We start from the raw sequence: 17,147 nt of genomic DNA, 5'->3' as shown, positions 1-17,147 counted from the left end.
GCACCTCCTGCCTGATGTGCCCTGTCAGACGTGGGTGGCTGCCAACCCTTCCCCCTCCATCCTTCCACACAGGCTGTCTTGTCTGCCTGGAGTGCCCTTTCCCTTCTTCCCGTGGAGACGTCATGAATCTCTGCTTCTCCCTCAAGTTTCAGTTCACATGCTGTGGGTTTATGATTCATGGATTTCAGAAGCAGTAACCTGTTATAAAGCACAACATAACAAAGTAGGCAATTTATGTCAAATCCAGCTGTGACTGTGCAACCAACCTATGTACACTGTTTACTCTCTCCACCACCCAAGTGGACCCTTGAGGGATTTCTTCTTTGATCTATTACCAGACTCCACTTTGTCATATGAACTCTAATCAATAAAAGAGTTATATTTTTATTATATTTATTATATGAGTTATACTTATGCTCATATTTCATTATATGAGTTATATTTTCTCCTATAAACTCTTACCATAAACTGTCCTTCACTTTTATTTCTAGCCTCAGTAAGTAGCATTACTGTTCCTGGCCTAAGGAGTGAAAATCATTCTTGAATATCCTAATGACCTATGAAAACACTAATGTGGATTTTGTAGGGTTAAGATCATGATGCACTTATAAATATATACATGTTTAAGTATCACTATGAAAATTTTAATATTTTCTCAAATGGTCGTCATAGTCAGCTATTGCATGTTTTAAGAATTCTTGCAGCACACCAGTTGAAAACTGCTGAGCTAGATAGACTGAGCTTATCTGTGTTTCTCTGTGACTTAAGCTCAACATAATTTGACCAATAAATTCCATGAATGTCTCTAAATGTTTTATCATACTCAAACTAAGATTTCAAAATGGTTAACAGAACAAATTTCACATACTGAGATGTATCTAACAATATGAAACTTTGTTTACTATAACGAATAGTGATAGACAAAAATCTTGCCAATTAAAGGTGGCAACCATTTAATTTAAAACTCTATCAAATAAATCTTCAGTCAGTTTACATGAAAACTATCAGGGTACTTCTTTTTATCATTTCCCTTTCTTTCTCTACTCACCTTCACTCTAACCTTACCCTACAGGAGGATACAAATCCTTTTCTATCCTGTTTTTCCTCTAATACATCTTTAAACATTTCAATCAATCAGGATTTCAAACTTGAGTTGGGTTGGGTTGGAGCAACTGAAAAACTTTCAAGTGATCACATTGTGCCATCTGGTGGAAATTTATTGTTTTCTAGGAAGAGACAAACAAGAGAATTTTTCTGGTCTATATATTCCTAGAACTTCTGCATCATGTTTGACTTAATCACAACAAGATTCTGTGACATTTTATAAAAACAAAGCCAGCTAAGGCCAGTCTCCATCCTGGGTATTGTCTATCAGTTCAGTATTTTTCCAAAAGAAATCTTTGTTGCCTGTCCTGTAATCTTCCCAAGTTAAAAAAATTTTTTTAAAAAAAGAAAAAACCCAAAAGGTCAAACTTACATTCCAGTTTATAAACGTGCAAATGTATGTGTTGCCTTTAAATGTCTTATTTTCCCAAACAAGTTTTTGTTCTCTCTATATATAGTTTTACAAAGTTATTCACAAATAGCATCTGGCGTGGTATGCCAGGGTGCTTAACCATGCCATTTGAAACTGCTGCGTAGGGTTAGAGCTCTCTATAGGTTTTATCTGTTTTTAGAGGATACTAATTTCATAGACTCTCACTGATGGGATGTTAATTTCTTTACTGCACATTATTTCTGGATTTTTCAATTAATAAGATACCTTTATTAGCATTCAACAATGATGTGAAGATACTATATACCTTATTAAATTTTCTGTGCTAAGCTGTTTGTTGAGGTATTCCTGGGTGGCATTCTTTTTAATACTATTTTCCTTGGTGTCTTTCCCTCATCTCAGATTGGAATCCCCCACACGAAGTCTGAGCATGGATGCCCCAAAAGGTGTTCATATTAAAACTCGTGCTGGGAAAATCAAGGCCCTTTCTCAGATGGACATCATTTTTCATAGTAGTGATGGAATGGTGAGTTCTAAAGATCAAGCTCCTACTGTATGTCCTAGCGATACGCACTCATGTCCATAAGGTATAGGTATATGAAATTTATGATAGTTTGAAAAGAAACATTATGGAAAGCATAGAATAGAAAAATGTTAAACAAAGGCAAAAATAAATTTAGCATTAAAAGAGGTCCAAGAAATTTTAAAATAATTCTATATTGGATCCAGGTAGCTTTTTTTAACTGGTATTATTGTCATCAAGTCTCTTGTTATTTCCAGCTTTGAAAAAGCACTACAGAGTCTCAGAGTTTACAGAGAACATTAACTCTGCCATTTCCCAGTGACTCGACTTCTCTCAATGTGGCTGTCACTAGGAGTGCCTGTGACAATCACTATCTGTTACTGTTCAAAGAGCTGGGGGCTTCCTTAGGTCAAATTATGGTTAAGTGAAAATAGTCCTTTAAAAGTCAACTACAATAGGATAAAATCTGGTACTTCTAGTCCAGAAATACAACATCCCTGAAATGGGCCATAGTTACAACAAGGCTATGAAGCAACATGCTATTCAACACTGATTGTTATGGTGCTAGGTCAGCTTATCCTGATCACCGCTTGAATCCAGGAAAAGTAACAGGCCTTCCTGGGCCTATGTTCCCATATGTCAAATAAGGGAAATAATATTTGCTTAACTATGTCACAAGCTTCTGAGACACCAATATGGTAATATGGGTGACACTGAAATTATATTAATTTGACTTTAAGGGGAAGGTGTAGTTGAGGCAACAAGTGGAGGCCATGGGAGGCAGCCTATGAGCGTAGACAGAACCCATCTGACAGACTGAGTGGAATGTAAAAGTCTTCTGGCAAAGCTCCTTTAAAGTTTTAACTTAAAAAATTATGATAGCAGGAGCGGATAAATGCAAAAAATGGAAATCAAGAATTTTTGAATCTTATTATTAAAGTATAATATCACTACCTACTTAAAATGTATTACTATGAAAAAAAATTATACTGACTCTAAGTTTTAAATGATATAACATTTTCTCCTATGAATTAAGTGTCACTTTATAAATAGCACAGCTGGACTCAGAAAGTTTCTTTCTCCTATTACTGGGGGCCAGTTCAGAGTAAAGCAATCTCAGGCCTCTCACAAAATATTGTCTCATAAAATCGAAAGAAGATGAGCAAGGAAGTGGGATGTGAACTACCGGTGACTACAGTTTGCGGGAAAAAAATAACTAGAAATAAATTTGCTGATTATCCACAAGAAAGAAGAGAGGAGAAACAGACAAGTTGGAAAAAATCAAAAGCACGCAGGGAAAAGCAAGTGCCCACAGAACCCAAAGCATTGCGCAATAACCTAAGCAGGTTCTGCTTTTTAAAAATAATCCCCAGGTCCTGGCCCGTTGGCTCAGCGGTAGAACATCAGCCCGGGTGTGAAAATCTCGGGTTCCTGGTGGGGTGCATGCTGGAGTCTTGTCTGTCTGCCACCCTGCTTCTCACTTTAGAAAAATACAAAATAAATAAATAAAAATAATCCCTAGTTGATTCCTTAATAAAAAGAGTAAACTCTGAGAGTCCCAGACCGCAAGGATAAAGCTTAGCCTGTAATACCACTAATGGCAGCAGTCAGTGTCCCAAGAGGTACGGTAGCCTGCAAACAGCAGTTTACTAAAAGGTTGGGGTTTGCAGTGGTAGAGCATCGGCCTGGCGTGCAGGAGTCCCGGGTTCGATTCCCGGCCAGGGCACACAGGAGAAGCGCCCATCTGCTTCTCCAACCCTCCCCCTCTCCTTCCTCTCTGTCACCCTCTTCCCCTCCTGCAGCTGAGGCTCCATTGGAGCGGAGTTGGCCCAGGCGCTGGAGATGGCTCTGTGGCCTCTGCTTCAGGCACTAGAATGTCTCTGGTTGCAGCAGAGCGACGCCCCAGATGGGCAGAGCATCGCAGCCTGGTGGGCATGCCGGGTGGATCCTGGTCGGGTGCATGCAGGAGTCTGTCTGACTGCCTCCCTGTTTCCAACTTCAAAAAAATACAAAAAAAAAATATTAAAAAAAAAAAAAGGTTGGGGTTCAGGATGAGAACCACATACAATAGAGAAAGAATTGAACTTTGTTGGCAAGAAAAAGCATTACACCTACCCACAATGTACTTTAATTCTAATAAGAGAGCACCCTAACATGAATAAGGCTTGGCACTCAGTGTGACAATTTTTATGCCTTTGATTATCAAAAAAATTTTCCAAATTTCAACCAATGGTCGTTTGTTTGCATTTCAGTTGAACTCAACTATAATAGGAACACAGAATTCAGTAGCTCTCATTTTATTTTAGTTGGTTTTTATCTGTGTCTATTGATTTTCTATATATAATGGAAGGCAGTAGTTTCAAATAATATTTTAAAATTTAGGGAAATGGTTGATAGCTAATAGGATGAATTTAATTGCCTTTCACAGGAAAATAAAATCTAGAAAAATTCCAAAATTCACGGGTAAAAATTATTTAGATGAACCTATTTCTGTGGTTTGTAATTTATCCCAATGGGAAGAAGGTTTAACGTAAAGTCAAGGTGAATGACAGGATAAATGTGAATTGGCAAAAGAATTCTATTATTTTGTCAGTAACTTCTGAAAGGTATTTCTGGGAGTAGAGCATTATAAATTTCATTAGCTCAACTAGCAAAATGGGTAGAAGTAAAAATGACTTCCCTCCAAAATGGAGAAAGAATTAACACCCTGCCTGGATGTAAAATATAAATAGGCTTTAAAAGGTTCAGGTAATTATAATATGACAAGTAAAACCAGTTGTTTATTTCATTTTCAATGCAGAGAAAAAACTAATTTGTTTAGAATATTTTGAGAATATGAATCTTATGCTTATCGTGATCATTCCTCCTTTATCACTTCATCTCTCCTTTTCTCCCCAACAGCTTCTGCTTGATGCTGAAACTGTATGTTTGCCCAAGTTGGTTCAGGGGACTCAGGGTCCTGCTGGCAGCTCACAAAGACTCTATGAAATGTGTGCGTGTCCAGATGGGAAGCTTTACCTGTCTGTGGCTGGCGCAGTTACCACATGCCATGAGAACAGTCACATTTGTCTCTAAAGCACCCACATCTTCCATGGAGAACAGTGAACTTTAGAGTACTGACCTCAAGCCTTTATACTTAGAGCAACTTGACACCCGGAACACTGAGATGGTGGATAAAAGCAAAAGGACACACTTTCAAAAGGAACTCAGAAAGAAAATTGTGTCAGTGAAAGTGTTAAGATGAATAGTGTGGACGTTAAGACATAAAAGTCAAAAAATATCAAAAGAATGTATTCCACTAGATTGAACCATGTGAATTTTCTTTTCCTTTCTTGTACATGTCAATCTGTGATGAAATATTGAACTGCTGTGTAGAATTAATTTATGATGTTCAATTGTGGATATCTAACTCCCCATAAAAGTAGCAATTGTTCAATATGTACTAAAAATGCCCCCAAAGTTCTATGGGCTGCTTCTATTGTATCACTCAAACCTGTGAGTTTTCTCTTCATTTTAATGCAAAGTATATCAAGTTTGACAAGAAAATCTTCAGGTTTTAAAAGGACTTTAATTAAGGTTGATCTGATTTTCAATATGTAGCCAAAGGAATAAATTATGCAAAATCAATCATGCTTTCTTTATAGTCAATAAAAAATCAACCTACATTTTCCACAGTCACAGTTTGACTGTCTTTCTTTAATACTCATAACTGGCTGAGGTAGGTGTTTTTTTCTCCAAGTTAAAGGTGATAAAATACGGTTCAGGTAAAACAAATCACAAGGTCATAGAGGATCTACTGGAACTTAAACTGTGACCCTACATTTGAACAGCTATTTTCCCTTAGAAAAACCTGGATATGTTGTTTCATTTCTTCCAAAACACCAATCTACATGACAACTGTGTAGATGGAATAATAACTCTTCTGACAAGTGATGAAGAAACTAAAGTCCAAATGGGTTTTGTCATTCACCAAATATCAAACAGCTTAGGCAGGGGTTGAGAACCTTTTTGGCTGAGAGAGCCATGAACGCCACATATTTTAAAATGTAATTCCGTGAGAGCCATACAACGACCTGTTCACGTTATACATTATTCAATAAAAATTTGGTGTTGTCCCGCAGGACAGCTGTGATTGGCTCCAGCCACCTGCAACCATGAACATGAGCGGTAGGAAATGAATGGATTGTAATACATGAGAATGTTTTATATTTTTAATGTTATTGTTATTTTTATTAAAGATTTGTCTGTGAGCCAGATACAGCCATCAAAAGAGCCACATCTGGCTCGCAAGTCATACGTTCCCGACCCCTGGCTTAGGTAGTAGGACTCATAACTGCCCATCCTGTGTACTGTCTTTACACAGTAGACACAAGGACTGGATGTGCCTTCATAGAATCAGACTCAGTTTGTGAAAATATATTTAGTACCAATTGGTTGTATAAGTTGCCCATAACCCAAATAGAACAACCTACACCTATGAAAACAAGTTAATTGTATGTAAGCCACTCAATTTTTAAATGCTCTTCATCACAAACAGTGGTTGATTTTGGTTTGAGGTGGTTTTGTGTTTGACATTTGCTATCACTACAATGCCCAAACAGCATAAGATGTGGTGGGTTCAGCAGCATTGCAACTTTCAATTTATAAGATTTGTAACTATAAATACAGGTTGCAATTCATTTTCTACAGTCTCAAAGCTGAAAATAGAAAATGAACCCATTTCTAATGTTGTTTTAACAAGGTGTACATTTGACAATGTGCATCCCACTTATAACAACTTGATTTTTAAATTGCTCATATGTATAAACACTTGAAATTACAAAATAAAAATACAGTGCTTCCTAAGCAGTTAAGAGCTAACTCAATTTTAAATATAATGTTTGTACAGTTTCACAGAGGGTTAGGTCATTTTAGATTATAAGTTATTCACCTTTTCTGTCCTGATTTAAATTAATGTCTACTTTCTTGCTATGAAATTCTTATTGTTATATTAAATTGATTCCATTTTTTGGTCATATTTACTCTCTGGTTCCATGTTTGTGCAAAATAAGTATCTTCAAGCCCAGTTGACATAACACAGGATCACCATGGAACATTTATAAATTAGCTTGGTTCTTGTAGTACATATCAAAAACTGGTGCTTAAATGATAAAGTGAGGTAAAGAAAAAGTATTAAGGATAAAGTATTGAGAAGAGAACCTTTTAAATAAAAGAGGTAAATTAGATATTTGCTCCTTTGCTATATGGCACCATCGTGAAAGAAGTAGTCAAGGGAACCTAAATTCTGCAGTGAGATAAGAAATTTCCCCATGGTTAGAATGAAAACTTTTAGATAGGCTGTATTCTAAAATATATTACATAAACCTGCCTTCCTACATTATATAATATATTTAAATTTTTCATTAAAGTTCCAAGGTCATAATTATGCATACACACTAATAAGGTAGATGCACTGAAACCCTGATATACTAAGTGATTTTAGACCATAGAGTGTTTATTTTAGTGACAATCCTTATTTCCTTTCCAGTATTCAAACCGAGTAGACACAAGTAAAAAAAAAGGAATATCAAAATATCAGCTTGAATAATAAAGAACTCTGATTTGCTTTAAAATGGACTTCCTAAGACTTGACAGCTCAATAGAACATGAATTCTCTCACTCTAGGCAGAATTGTAGGCTCCTGATGCCCACAGCTCACTACATGGAGGGTGGACAGGTGCACCTGTTCAAAACAGGAAGGGGTGGAGTACACATGTTTAGGTCCTTCCTTCCAGTTCACCCGCCAGCTCAATGTCTATTCCTTTGGGGAACAGTGAAGGAGGGTGGGAGTTATTCTGAAAGGGCAGAACCCCTCACACTAATGCTATCAGTTGTATCTGCTTTAGTTTTTTTCTCCCTGATTCAAAATATCACTTCTTATTCAGCTTTAGCAGTCTTCTCTACATTCTTAAATTCCACTCTGTTTATTGTGGTTTGGAAACCAAAGAAACTTTGTATCAAGTATAAACAAGCAGGTGGAAGAAAAGGTCTCAGGGCACTGCTAGGCAAAACACAAATTCTTAACTGGATAGACAGTGCAACCACAATTTTGTTTTAGAGGTCTGGACTTTGTATTTACAGTGAATGAGGGTATTTCCAAAGACACTTATGAAGAAAAAGAATACATTTTAAATATATTTCTTATTTTTAAATAAAATCTAACTAATTTTGGCTTTTGTAAGCAGGTAGTAGATCCATGATAAAAGTAGGCAGATCACACCAGTCTGTGGTTGATGGAACCGACAGTCAGGACGGAGGGCGCACCTCCCTGTCTCAAACAACTGACATAATCTTCACAGGGGCTCAGGAAGCACTCCTGCAAGCCATACTTGTTAAAATAAGATAAATAATAAAAGTAGTAATAATAATAAACTTTAGAAGCCAAAGATTTAGGAAACTCCACCCGCAAACTGCAGCTTCAGCTCCTGCCCAAGCATTACCAGCCTGTGGTTTAGGCCTGGCCTACAGATTAAGAACTTGTCAGTTCTCACAATCACAAATACCTCTCTTATCTTCTACAGGTTTTGTTTCTCTGATAGAACCCTGATTAATATATGACTAATTAAAATCTTTTCTAATTCCTATTTCCTACCAGCACAAATTTTATTATTGACATCTCCAAAACATTTTAAGTACAAAAAATGTCAATTTGCACAGATAGAATAAAATCCCACCTATCCCCAAATCAGACCTGGGAACAACTTTATTTTATAAAACACAATTTGAATATTTTACCAACATCAGCACTTCCCACTCCCCTCTGGCCTGTTTTTTTTTTTTTTTTTTTTTTTTTTTTGCATTTTCTTTTGCATTTTTCTGAAGCTGGAAACAGGGAGAGACAGTCAGACAGACTCCCGCATGCGCCCGACCGGGATCCACCCGGCACGCCAACCATGGGGCAACGCTCTGCCCACCAGGGGGCGATGCTCTGCCCATCCTGGGCGTCGCCATGTTGCAACCAGAGCCACTCTAGCACCTGAGGCAGAGGCCACAGAGCCATCCCCAGCGCCCGGGCCATTTTTGCTCCAATGGAGCCTTGGATGCAGGAGGGGAAGAGAGAGACAGAGAGGAAGGTGCGGTGGAGGGGTGGAGAAGCAGATGGGCGCTTCTCCTGTGTGCCCTGGCCAGGAATCGAACCCGGGTCCTCCGCACACTAGGCCGACTCTCTACCGCTGAGCCAACCGGCCAGGGCCTCTGGCCTGGTTTTTAAACTAATTGAACTGTGCAGGTTGTTCACTAGTTTCCTCATGAAGACTATGAACAATTCAGCCCTTCTGCCTGGAATCCTCTTACCATCCCTCACCCGCCACACGGACCTGCTCCTGAGTGTGGGCACACCTGTGCCAGCCCCTTACTGGACTATGTGCTACTCAGGGAGCATTCTACACACCAGCTGACAGCTTCTCTTTTCCTTCTAATATGAAAAGCAAACAGGGGAAAAGATAAAAAAAAAAGCATAAGATAATTGGCTCAGGCCCAAAATTCCTTACCTGTGTAATGCTGGTGGCCGAGGCCAGGCAGGTTTACACTTTACACTGGATTCAGGCAGATGGTAGAACTGCGAAGCTGGAAAGTGTTGTGCCATTCTGTTTATTGGAGGCTCACCACAGCAGACAAGCACACAGCCTGGGGAAAATCGCTTCTCACAGCAGCAGGCTAACAAACAGCAGAACGGCGCCTCGCAGTGGCGGGCAGGCAATCTGCAACCCGCACTGAGGGCAGGCACCCGTAGCCTCACACAGACTCTACACATGTGGTGCTGCCACGTGCTCACTCACTAATCAGACAAAGTACAAGCGAGCAAGCCTAACACAACTGTTTTCCCAACACCCTAAATTTTAAAATCTAAAAAACTCCCCAAAATGAAAACTTTCCAAATATGTCAGCTGCAAAACCTGGCCTAAATTTAGATGAGGCTTTTATCAGATCTAGGTATTCACAGGTTTCACTGCAAAAATACCAACCCTGATGGGAATGCTTCATTAGAAATGCCCTAAAACCCAAATTCTGAAATACTTTTGCCAAGGATTTCATATAAGGTACTGTGAACCTGTAACTTAAAAAAAAAGAAGTCGGAAAAAAGATGGCAGCGGAGTAGGCGGATGCACAGACGCCCAGCTCTCACCACCAAACTGGAATACAAATCAATTTAGGAAAAATCAGCATGAAAAACCAACTCTGAACTGCAAGAACGGCTCTCAAAAACCAAGGAGCAAAGAGGAAATCACAGGAGTCCTGGTAAGGATCCCCTGAACCTCCTCTGCTTGCCGGAACGGAGGAGGGGGCTGAGAGCCCAGAGAGGATCTCGGAGGGAGGGGAGCAGAAACTACTGCTCACAGCCACTTGCCTGGCGACCAGGGAGCAAGGTTCGTTGAAAGGACCAGCTTATCTCCCAGGTGGAGAGGACAGGGAGAGGGACAGACTGTGAGGGGATAAGGAATGCAGGAGAGGAGCTAAAAGGGCTGACTCATCCGTGCTGGAGGCGGCCATAGCTGGGGGAGGGACTGAACCTTTCACAAAACAGAGCTGAAGTGCTTCCAGATCAGAGACCTCCGGACATCTCTCCAGCTCCAATCAGTGCAACAAGACACAGCTGAAAACAAGAAGTGGGGAGGAGGGGCAGTAACTTAGGTCTCCATGGAGATCTGAGATACACACCTCCCCCTACTGAAGCTGAGAAAACACCCTGCCCCCAGTGAGTCTAGCTGGCTAAAGAGGCCTTCAGAGTCTCAGGTTACACCCACAGCATTCCTGGATAGAGTTTCAAGGAAGCCCCCTGCTGAGATCAGTAAACAAGACTATCACCTGTTAAGAAAACAAACAAATCAAGACTTCAAAGCTGCCCAAATCCGAAAGTGGATTACAGATAACAGCTGATACCAACCCAAGAAGACCTAGAAATAACACAACTGAAAACTGGAGGCAGACAACACCAAGCCTAGACTCAATCAACTCTACAAATAATAAAAAAAAAAGAGGATGAGAAGACAAAGGAGTGCAATCCAAATGAAACCACAAGAGACACCTTCGAGAGATGAACTGAGTGATATGGAAATAATCAAACTTCCAGATGCGGAGTTCAAAATAATGATTGTAAGGATGCTTAGGGATCTTAGAACAACAATGGAGGGGGAGTTTGAAAAAAAGAAGTAGCAAGTATAAAAAAGAATCAGTTGGAGACGACAAATACAATATCAGAAATAAAGACCACAATGGAAGGAATTAAAAACAGGATAGATAGAGCAGAGGATCGAATCAGCGAGTTAAAGGACAACTGGAATGAAGGCATGAAAGCAGAGAAGAAAAGAGAAAAAAGACTCAAAAAGTCAGAGGAAACTCTTAGAGAGCTCTGTGACAACATGAAGAGAAATAACATTCGCATCATAGGGGTTCCTGAAGAAGAAGAAAAAGAACAAGGGATAGAGACTTTGTTCAATCATATCATAGCTGAAAACTTCCCTAAATTAATGAAAGAGAAACTCTCACAAATCCAAGAAGCACAGAGGACTCCATTAAAGAGAAACCCAAAGAAACCTACACCAAGACACATCATAATTAAAATACTAAAGCGAGGTGATAAAGAGAAAATATTAAAAGCTGCTAAAGGAAAAAAGACTATCACCTACAAAGGAGCCCCCATAAGGATGACTTCCGACTCTCAACAGAAACACTTGAGGCCAGAAGAGAATGGCAAGAGATAAATAATGCAGAACAAGAGCCTACAACCAAGACTACTTTATCCAGCAAGGCTATCGTTTAAAATCGAAGGAGAAATAAAAAGCTTCCCAGACAAAAAACAACTCAAGGAATTCATTACAACCAAACCAATGCTGCAGGAAATATTAAGGGGCCTGGTGTAAACAGATCAAAGTGGGAAAAGAATACAGCAAAAAAAAAAAAAAAGAAATACACTTTTAAAGAAGAAAATGGCAATAAACAACTACATATCAATAATAACCTTAAATGTAAATGGATTAAATGATCCAATCAAAAGACATAGGATAGCTGCATGGATAAGAAAACAGGACCCATACATATGTTGTCTACAAGAGACACACCTTAGAACAAAAGACACACATAGATTGAAGGTAAAAGGATGGAAAAAAACGTTTCATGCAAATGGAAATGAAAAAAAAGCTGGGGTAGCAATACTTATATCAGACAAATTGGACTTTAAAACAAAGGATATAGTAAGAGATAAAGAAGGCCACTACATAATGATAAAGGGAGTAATCCAACAGGAAGATATAACTATTATAAATATCTATGCACTTAATATAGGAGCACCTAATATATAAAGCAGACTTTGATGGATTTAAAGGGTGAGATAAACAGCAATACTATAATAGTAGGGGATTTCAATACCCCACTAACATCACTAGATAGATCCTCAAGAAAGAAAATTAACAAAGAAACAGCAGACTTAATGGAAACACTAGATCAACTCGATTTAATAGATATCTTCAGAACCTTTCACTCTAAAGCAGCAGAATATACATTCTTTTCAAGTGCTCATGGTACATTCTCTAGGATAGACCACATGTTAGGGCACAAAAGTGCTCTCAACAAATTTAAGAAGACTGAAATCGTATCAAGCACATTCTCCAATCACAACGGCATGAAACTAGAAATGAATCACAGCAGAAAAGCTCAAAAATTCTCAAACACATGGAAACTAAATAGCAGGTTGTTAAATAATGAATGGATTAAGAATGAGATCAAAGAAGAAATAAAAAAATTCCTAGAAACGAATGACAATGAGCATACAAAATCTCAAAATTTATGGGACACAGCGAAAGCAGTGCTGAGAGAAAAGTTCATAGCACTACAGGCACACTTTCAGAAGCTAGAAAAAGCTCAAATAAACAACTTAACCCTGCATCTAAAAGAATTAGAAAAAGAACAGCAAGTAAAGCCCAAATGTAGTAGAAGGAAGGAAATAATAAAGATCAGAGCAGAAATAAATGACATAGAGGCTAAAGAAACAATACAGAAGATCAATGAAACTAGGAGCTGGTTCTCTGAAAAGGTAAACAAGATTGATGAACCTTTAACTAGACTCACCAAGAAAAAGAGAGAGAGGACTCAAATAAATAAAATTAGAAATGAGAGAGGAGAAATAACAACTGACACAACAGAAATACAAAATATTATAAGAAAATACTATAAAGAACTGTATGCCAAAAAACTAGACAACCTAGATGAAATGGACAAATTCCTTGAAACATACAATCTTCCAAAAATCAATCTGGAAGAATCAGAAAACCTAAACAGACCGATTACAACAAAGGAGATCGAAACAGTTATCAAAAAACTCCCAACAAAGAAAAGTCCAGGGCCCGATGGCTTCACAACGGAATTCTACCAAATATTCAAAGAAGAACTAATTCCTATCCTTCTCAAACTATTTCAAAAAATTCAAGAGGAAGGAAGACTTCCAAGCTCCTTTTATGAGGCGAGCATAATTCTGATTCCAAAACCAGGCAAAGACAACACAAAGAAAGAAAATTATAGGCCAATATCTCTGATGAATATAGATGCTAAAATCTTCAACAAAATATTAGCAAACTGGATCCAACAATATATGGAAAAAATCATACACCATGATAAAGTGGGATTTATTCTGGGGAGGCAAGGATGGTACAATATTCGTAAATCAATCAATGTGATTCATCACATAAACAAAAAAGGAGAAAAACCATATGATAATTTCAATAGATGCAGAAAAAGCATTTGATAAAATCCAGCACCCATTCATGATCAAAACTCTCAGCAAAGTGGGAATACAGGGAACATACCTCAACATGATAAAAGCCATCTATGAGAAACCCACAGTCAACATCATACTCAATGGGCAAAAATTAAAAGCAATACCCTTAAGATCAGGAACAAGGTAGGGGTGCCCCCTTTCACCACTCTTATTTAACATGGTCCTGGAAGTCCTAGCCACAGCTATCAGACAAGAAGAAGAAATAAAAGGAATTCAAGTGGGAAAAGAAGAAGTAAAACTATCATTATTTGCAGATGATATGATATTGTATATAGAAAACCCTTAAGTCTCAGTCAAAAAGCTACTGGACCTGATAAATGAATTCAGCAAAGTGGCAGGATATAAAATCAATACTCAGAAATCAGAGGCATTTTTATACACCAACAATGAACAGTCAGAAAGAGAAATTAAGGAAACAATCCCCTTCACAATTACAACCAAAAAAATAAAGTACCTAGGAATAAACTTAACCGAGGAGACTAAAGACTTGTACTCGGAAAATTACAAAGCATTGATAAAAGAAATCAAGGAAGATACAAAAAAGTGGAAGCATATACCGTGCTCATGGTTAGGAAGAATAAACATCATTAAAATGTCTATATTACCCAAAGCAATCTATAAATTCAATGCAATACCAATTAAAATACCAATGACTTACTTCAAAGATATAGAACACATATTCCAAAAATTTATATGGAACCAAAAGAGAACACGAATAGCCTCAGCAATCTTAAAAAAGAAGAATAAAGTGGGAGGTATCACACTTCCTGATATCAAGTTATACTACAAGGCCATTGTACTCAAAACAGCCTGGTACTGGCATAAGAACAGGCATATAGATCAATGGAACAGAACAGAGAACCCAGAAATAAACCCACAGTTCTATGGACAACTGATATTTGACAAAGGAGGCAAGGAAATACAATGGAGTAAAGACAGCCTCTTTAACAAATGGTGTTGGGAAAATTGGACAGCTACCTGCAAAAAAATGAAACTAGATCACCAGCTTACACCACTCACAAAAATAAACTCAAAATGGATAAAAGACTTAAATATAGGCCGTGAAACCATAAGCATCTTAGAAGAAAACATAGGCAGTAAGCTCTCTGACATCTCTCGGAGCAATATATTTGATGATTTATCTCCATGGGGAAGTGAAATAAGACAGGATAAACAAATGGGACTATATCAAACTAAAAAACTTTTGCACAGCTAAAGACAACAAGAACAGATTAAAAAGACAAACTACACAATGGGAGAACATATTTGACAATACGTCTGATAAGGGGTTAATAACCAAAATTTATAAAGAACTCGTAAATCTCAACACCAGGAAGACAAACAATCCAATCCAAAAACGGGCAAAAGAGATGAATAGACACTTCTCCAAAGAGGACATACAGATGGCCAACAGGCATATGAAAAAATGCTCAACATCACTAATCATTAGAGAAATGCAAATTAAAACCACAATGAGATATCACCTCACACTAGCCAGAATGACGCTCATCAACAAAACAACATAGAATAAGTGCTGGTGAGGATGTGGAGAAAAGGGAAGCCTCCTGCACTGCTGGTGGGAATGCAGACTGGTGCAGCCACTGTGGAAAACAGTATGGAGATTCCTCAAAAAACTGAAAATCGAACTGCCTTTTGACCCAGCCATCCCACTTTTAGGAATATACCCCAAGGACACCATAGAACGGCTAGAAAAGGAGAAATACACCCCCATGTTTGTGGCAGCATTGTTCACAATAGCGAAGATCTGGAAACAACCCAAGTGTCCGTCAGAGGACAAGTGGATTAAAAAGCTTTGGTACATATATACTATGGAGTACTACTCAGCCATAAGAAATGATGACATCGGATCCTTTACAATAACATGGATGGACCTTGATAACATTATATGGAGTGAAATAAGTAAATCAGAAAAAAAACTAAGAACTACATGAATCCATACATAGAAGGGACATAAAAATGAGACTCAGAGACATGAACAAGAATGTGATGGCAACAGGGTTGGGGGGTGGGGGGAGGGGGGATGGGGTGAAGAAGGAGAGAGGGGTTGGGGGAGGGGAGGGGCACAAAGAAAACCAGATAGAAGGTGACAGAAGACAATTTAACTTTGGGGGAGGGGTATACAGCACAATCAAATGTCAAAATAATCTAGAGATGTTTTCTCTCAACATATGTACCCTGATGTATCAATGTCACTGCATTAAATTTAATAAATAAATTTTAAAAAAAAGTCCACCCCCCCCCCACACACAAAATTCCAATTGGATCAAATCTCACAAAGGCCAGACAAGGTTTCTGTTTAAGTTTTAGTACCCAAAAGTGATAAAATATATTCCAAGTGCTGACACTTGAGTCCCAAAGTAGCAAGCACTTCCTTAGAATGGCCCAGAAAGCTGAAGGCCAAGTGTAGGGAGCTGTGTTAGGCTCGCTGGCTGGTTTACCAGCCGCAGGCCCTTTGCCTGATTGGTGCGTGAGCACCTGGCAGCGCCACATATGTGTGGCCTATATAAGTCTATGGGTGCTTGCACTTAGGGGGATTGCGGATGGCAGATTGCCTGCCTGCCACTGTGAGGGGCCATTTTTGCTGTTTGTGTGCCAGAGAAGCGGTTTTCCCCTGCCTGTGTGCTTGTCCACCCTTTTGAGATTTTATTAAAACAAAAATGGCCCAACGCTTTCCGGCTCCGCAGTTTCTCTACCATCTGCCTGGCCTTGGCCACTGGCATCACACCAAGAATTTGGGTAGCCCCAGAGAAACAGAACTCTTAGTGCTGCTCTGCCTCAGATGGGGGTTGCCAGGTGGATCTTCATCAGAGTGCATGTGGGAATGTCTATCTCCCTTCCTCTCACTTAAAAAAGAAATATATATATATATATATATTATATATTATAATATAAATATATATATATATTACAGTAGAATTATATATATATAATTCTACTGTAATTTTCCCAATAAACACACATATCAAAACAATATTGGAAGATATTAAGTTTGACTTTCAATTATTTTTAAAATACCAGTTTCACACAGACCAATGGAACAGAATAGAGAGCCCAGAAATAAAACCACATATATATGGTCAAATCATCTTTGATAAAGGAGCCAAATACACACAATGGAAAAAAGAAAGCCTCTTCAATAAATGGTGCTGGGAAAACTGGAAAGCCATGTGCAAAAGAATGAAACTTGACTACAGTTTTGTCTCCTTGCACAAAAATTAATTCAAAATAGATCAAAGACTTAAATATAAGACCTGAAACAATAAATTACATAGAAGAAAACATAAGTATTAAACCCATGG

At 38.4% G+C, this 17,147-nt stretch overlaps 1 protein-coding gene across 3 annotated transcripts in view; it reads left to right on the top strand.

Annotated features, from left to right (window-relative positions):
• Positions 1-6,877, top strand: part of SGCG (sarcoglycan gamma) — a 454,763-nt gene extending 447,886 nt beyond the window's left edge. For 2 of the 3 annotated variants that reach the window (XM_066236856.1, XM_066236854.1), the window contains exons 7-8: positions 1,898-2,021; positions 4,920-6,877. In XM_066236856.1, the coding sequence (XP_066092953.1) occupies positions 1,898-2,021; positions 4,920-5,093 (298 nt within the window). In that variant the 3' untranslated portion in view covers positions 5,094-6,877. The remainder of the gene's footprint in view (positions 1-1,897; positions 2,022-4,919) is intronic. The other variant, XM_066236855.1, reaches the window with a different exon arrangement.
• Positions 6,878-17,147: the final 10,270 nt, after the last annotated feature.

Source organism: Saccopteryx bilineata, chromosome 6 (assembly GCF_036850765.1).
Source record: "Saccopteryx bilineata isolate mSacBil1 chromosome 6, mSacBil1_pri_phased_curated, whole genome shotgun sequence".
Classification (NCBI taxonomy): Eukaryota; Metazoa; Chordata; class Mammalia; order Chiroptera; family Emballonuridae; genus Saccopteryx; species Saccopteryx bilineata.
Note: the sequence above shows the minus strand (reverse complement) of the source record. Positions and strands in the feature narration are given on the sequence as shown.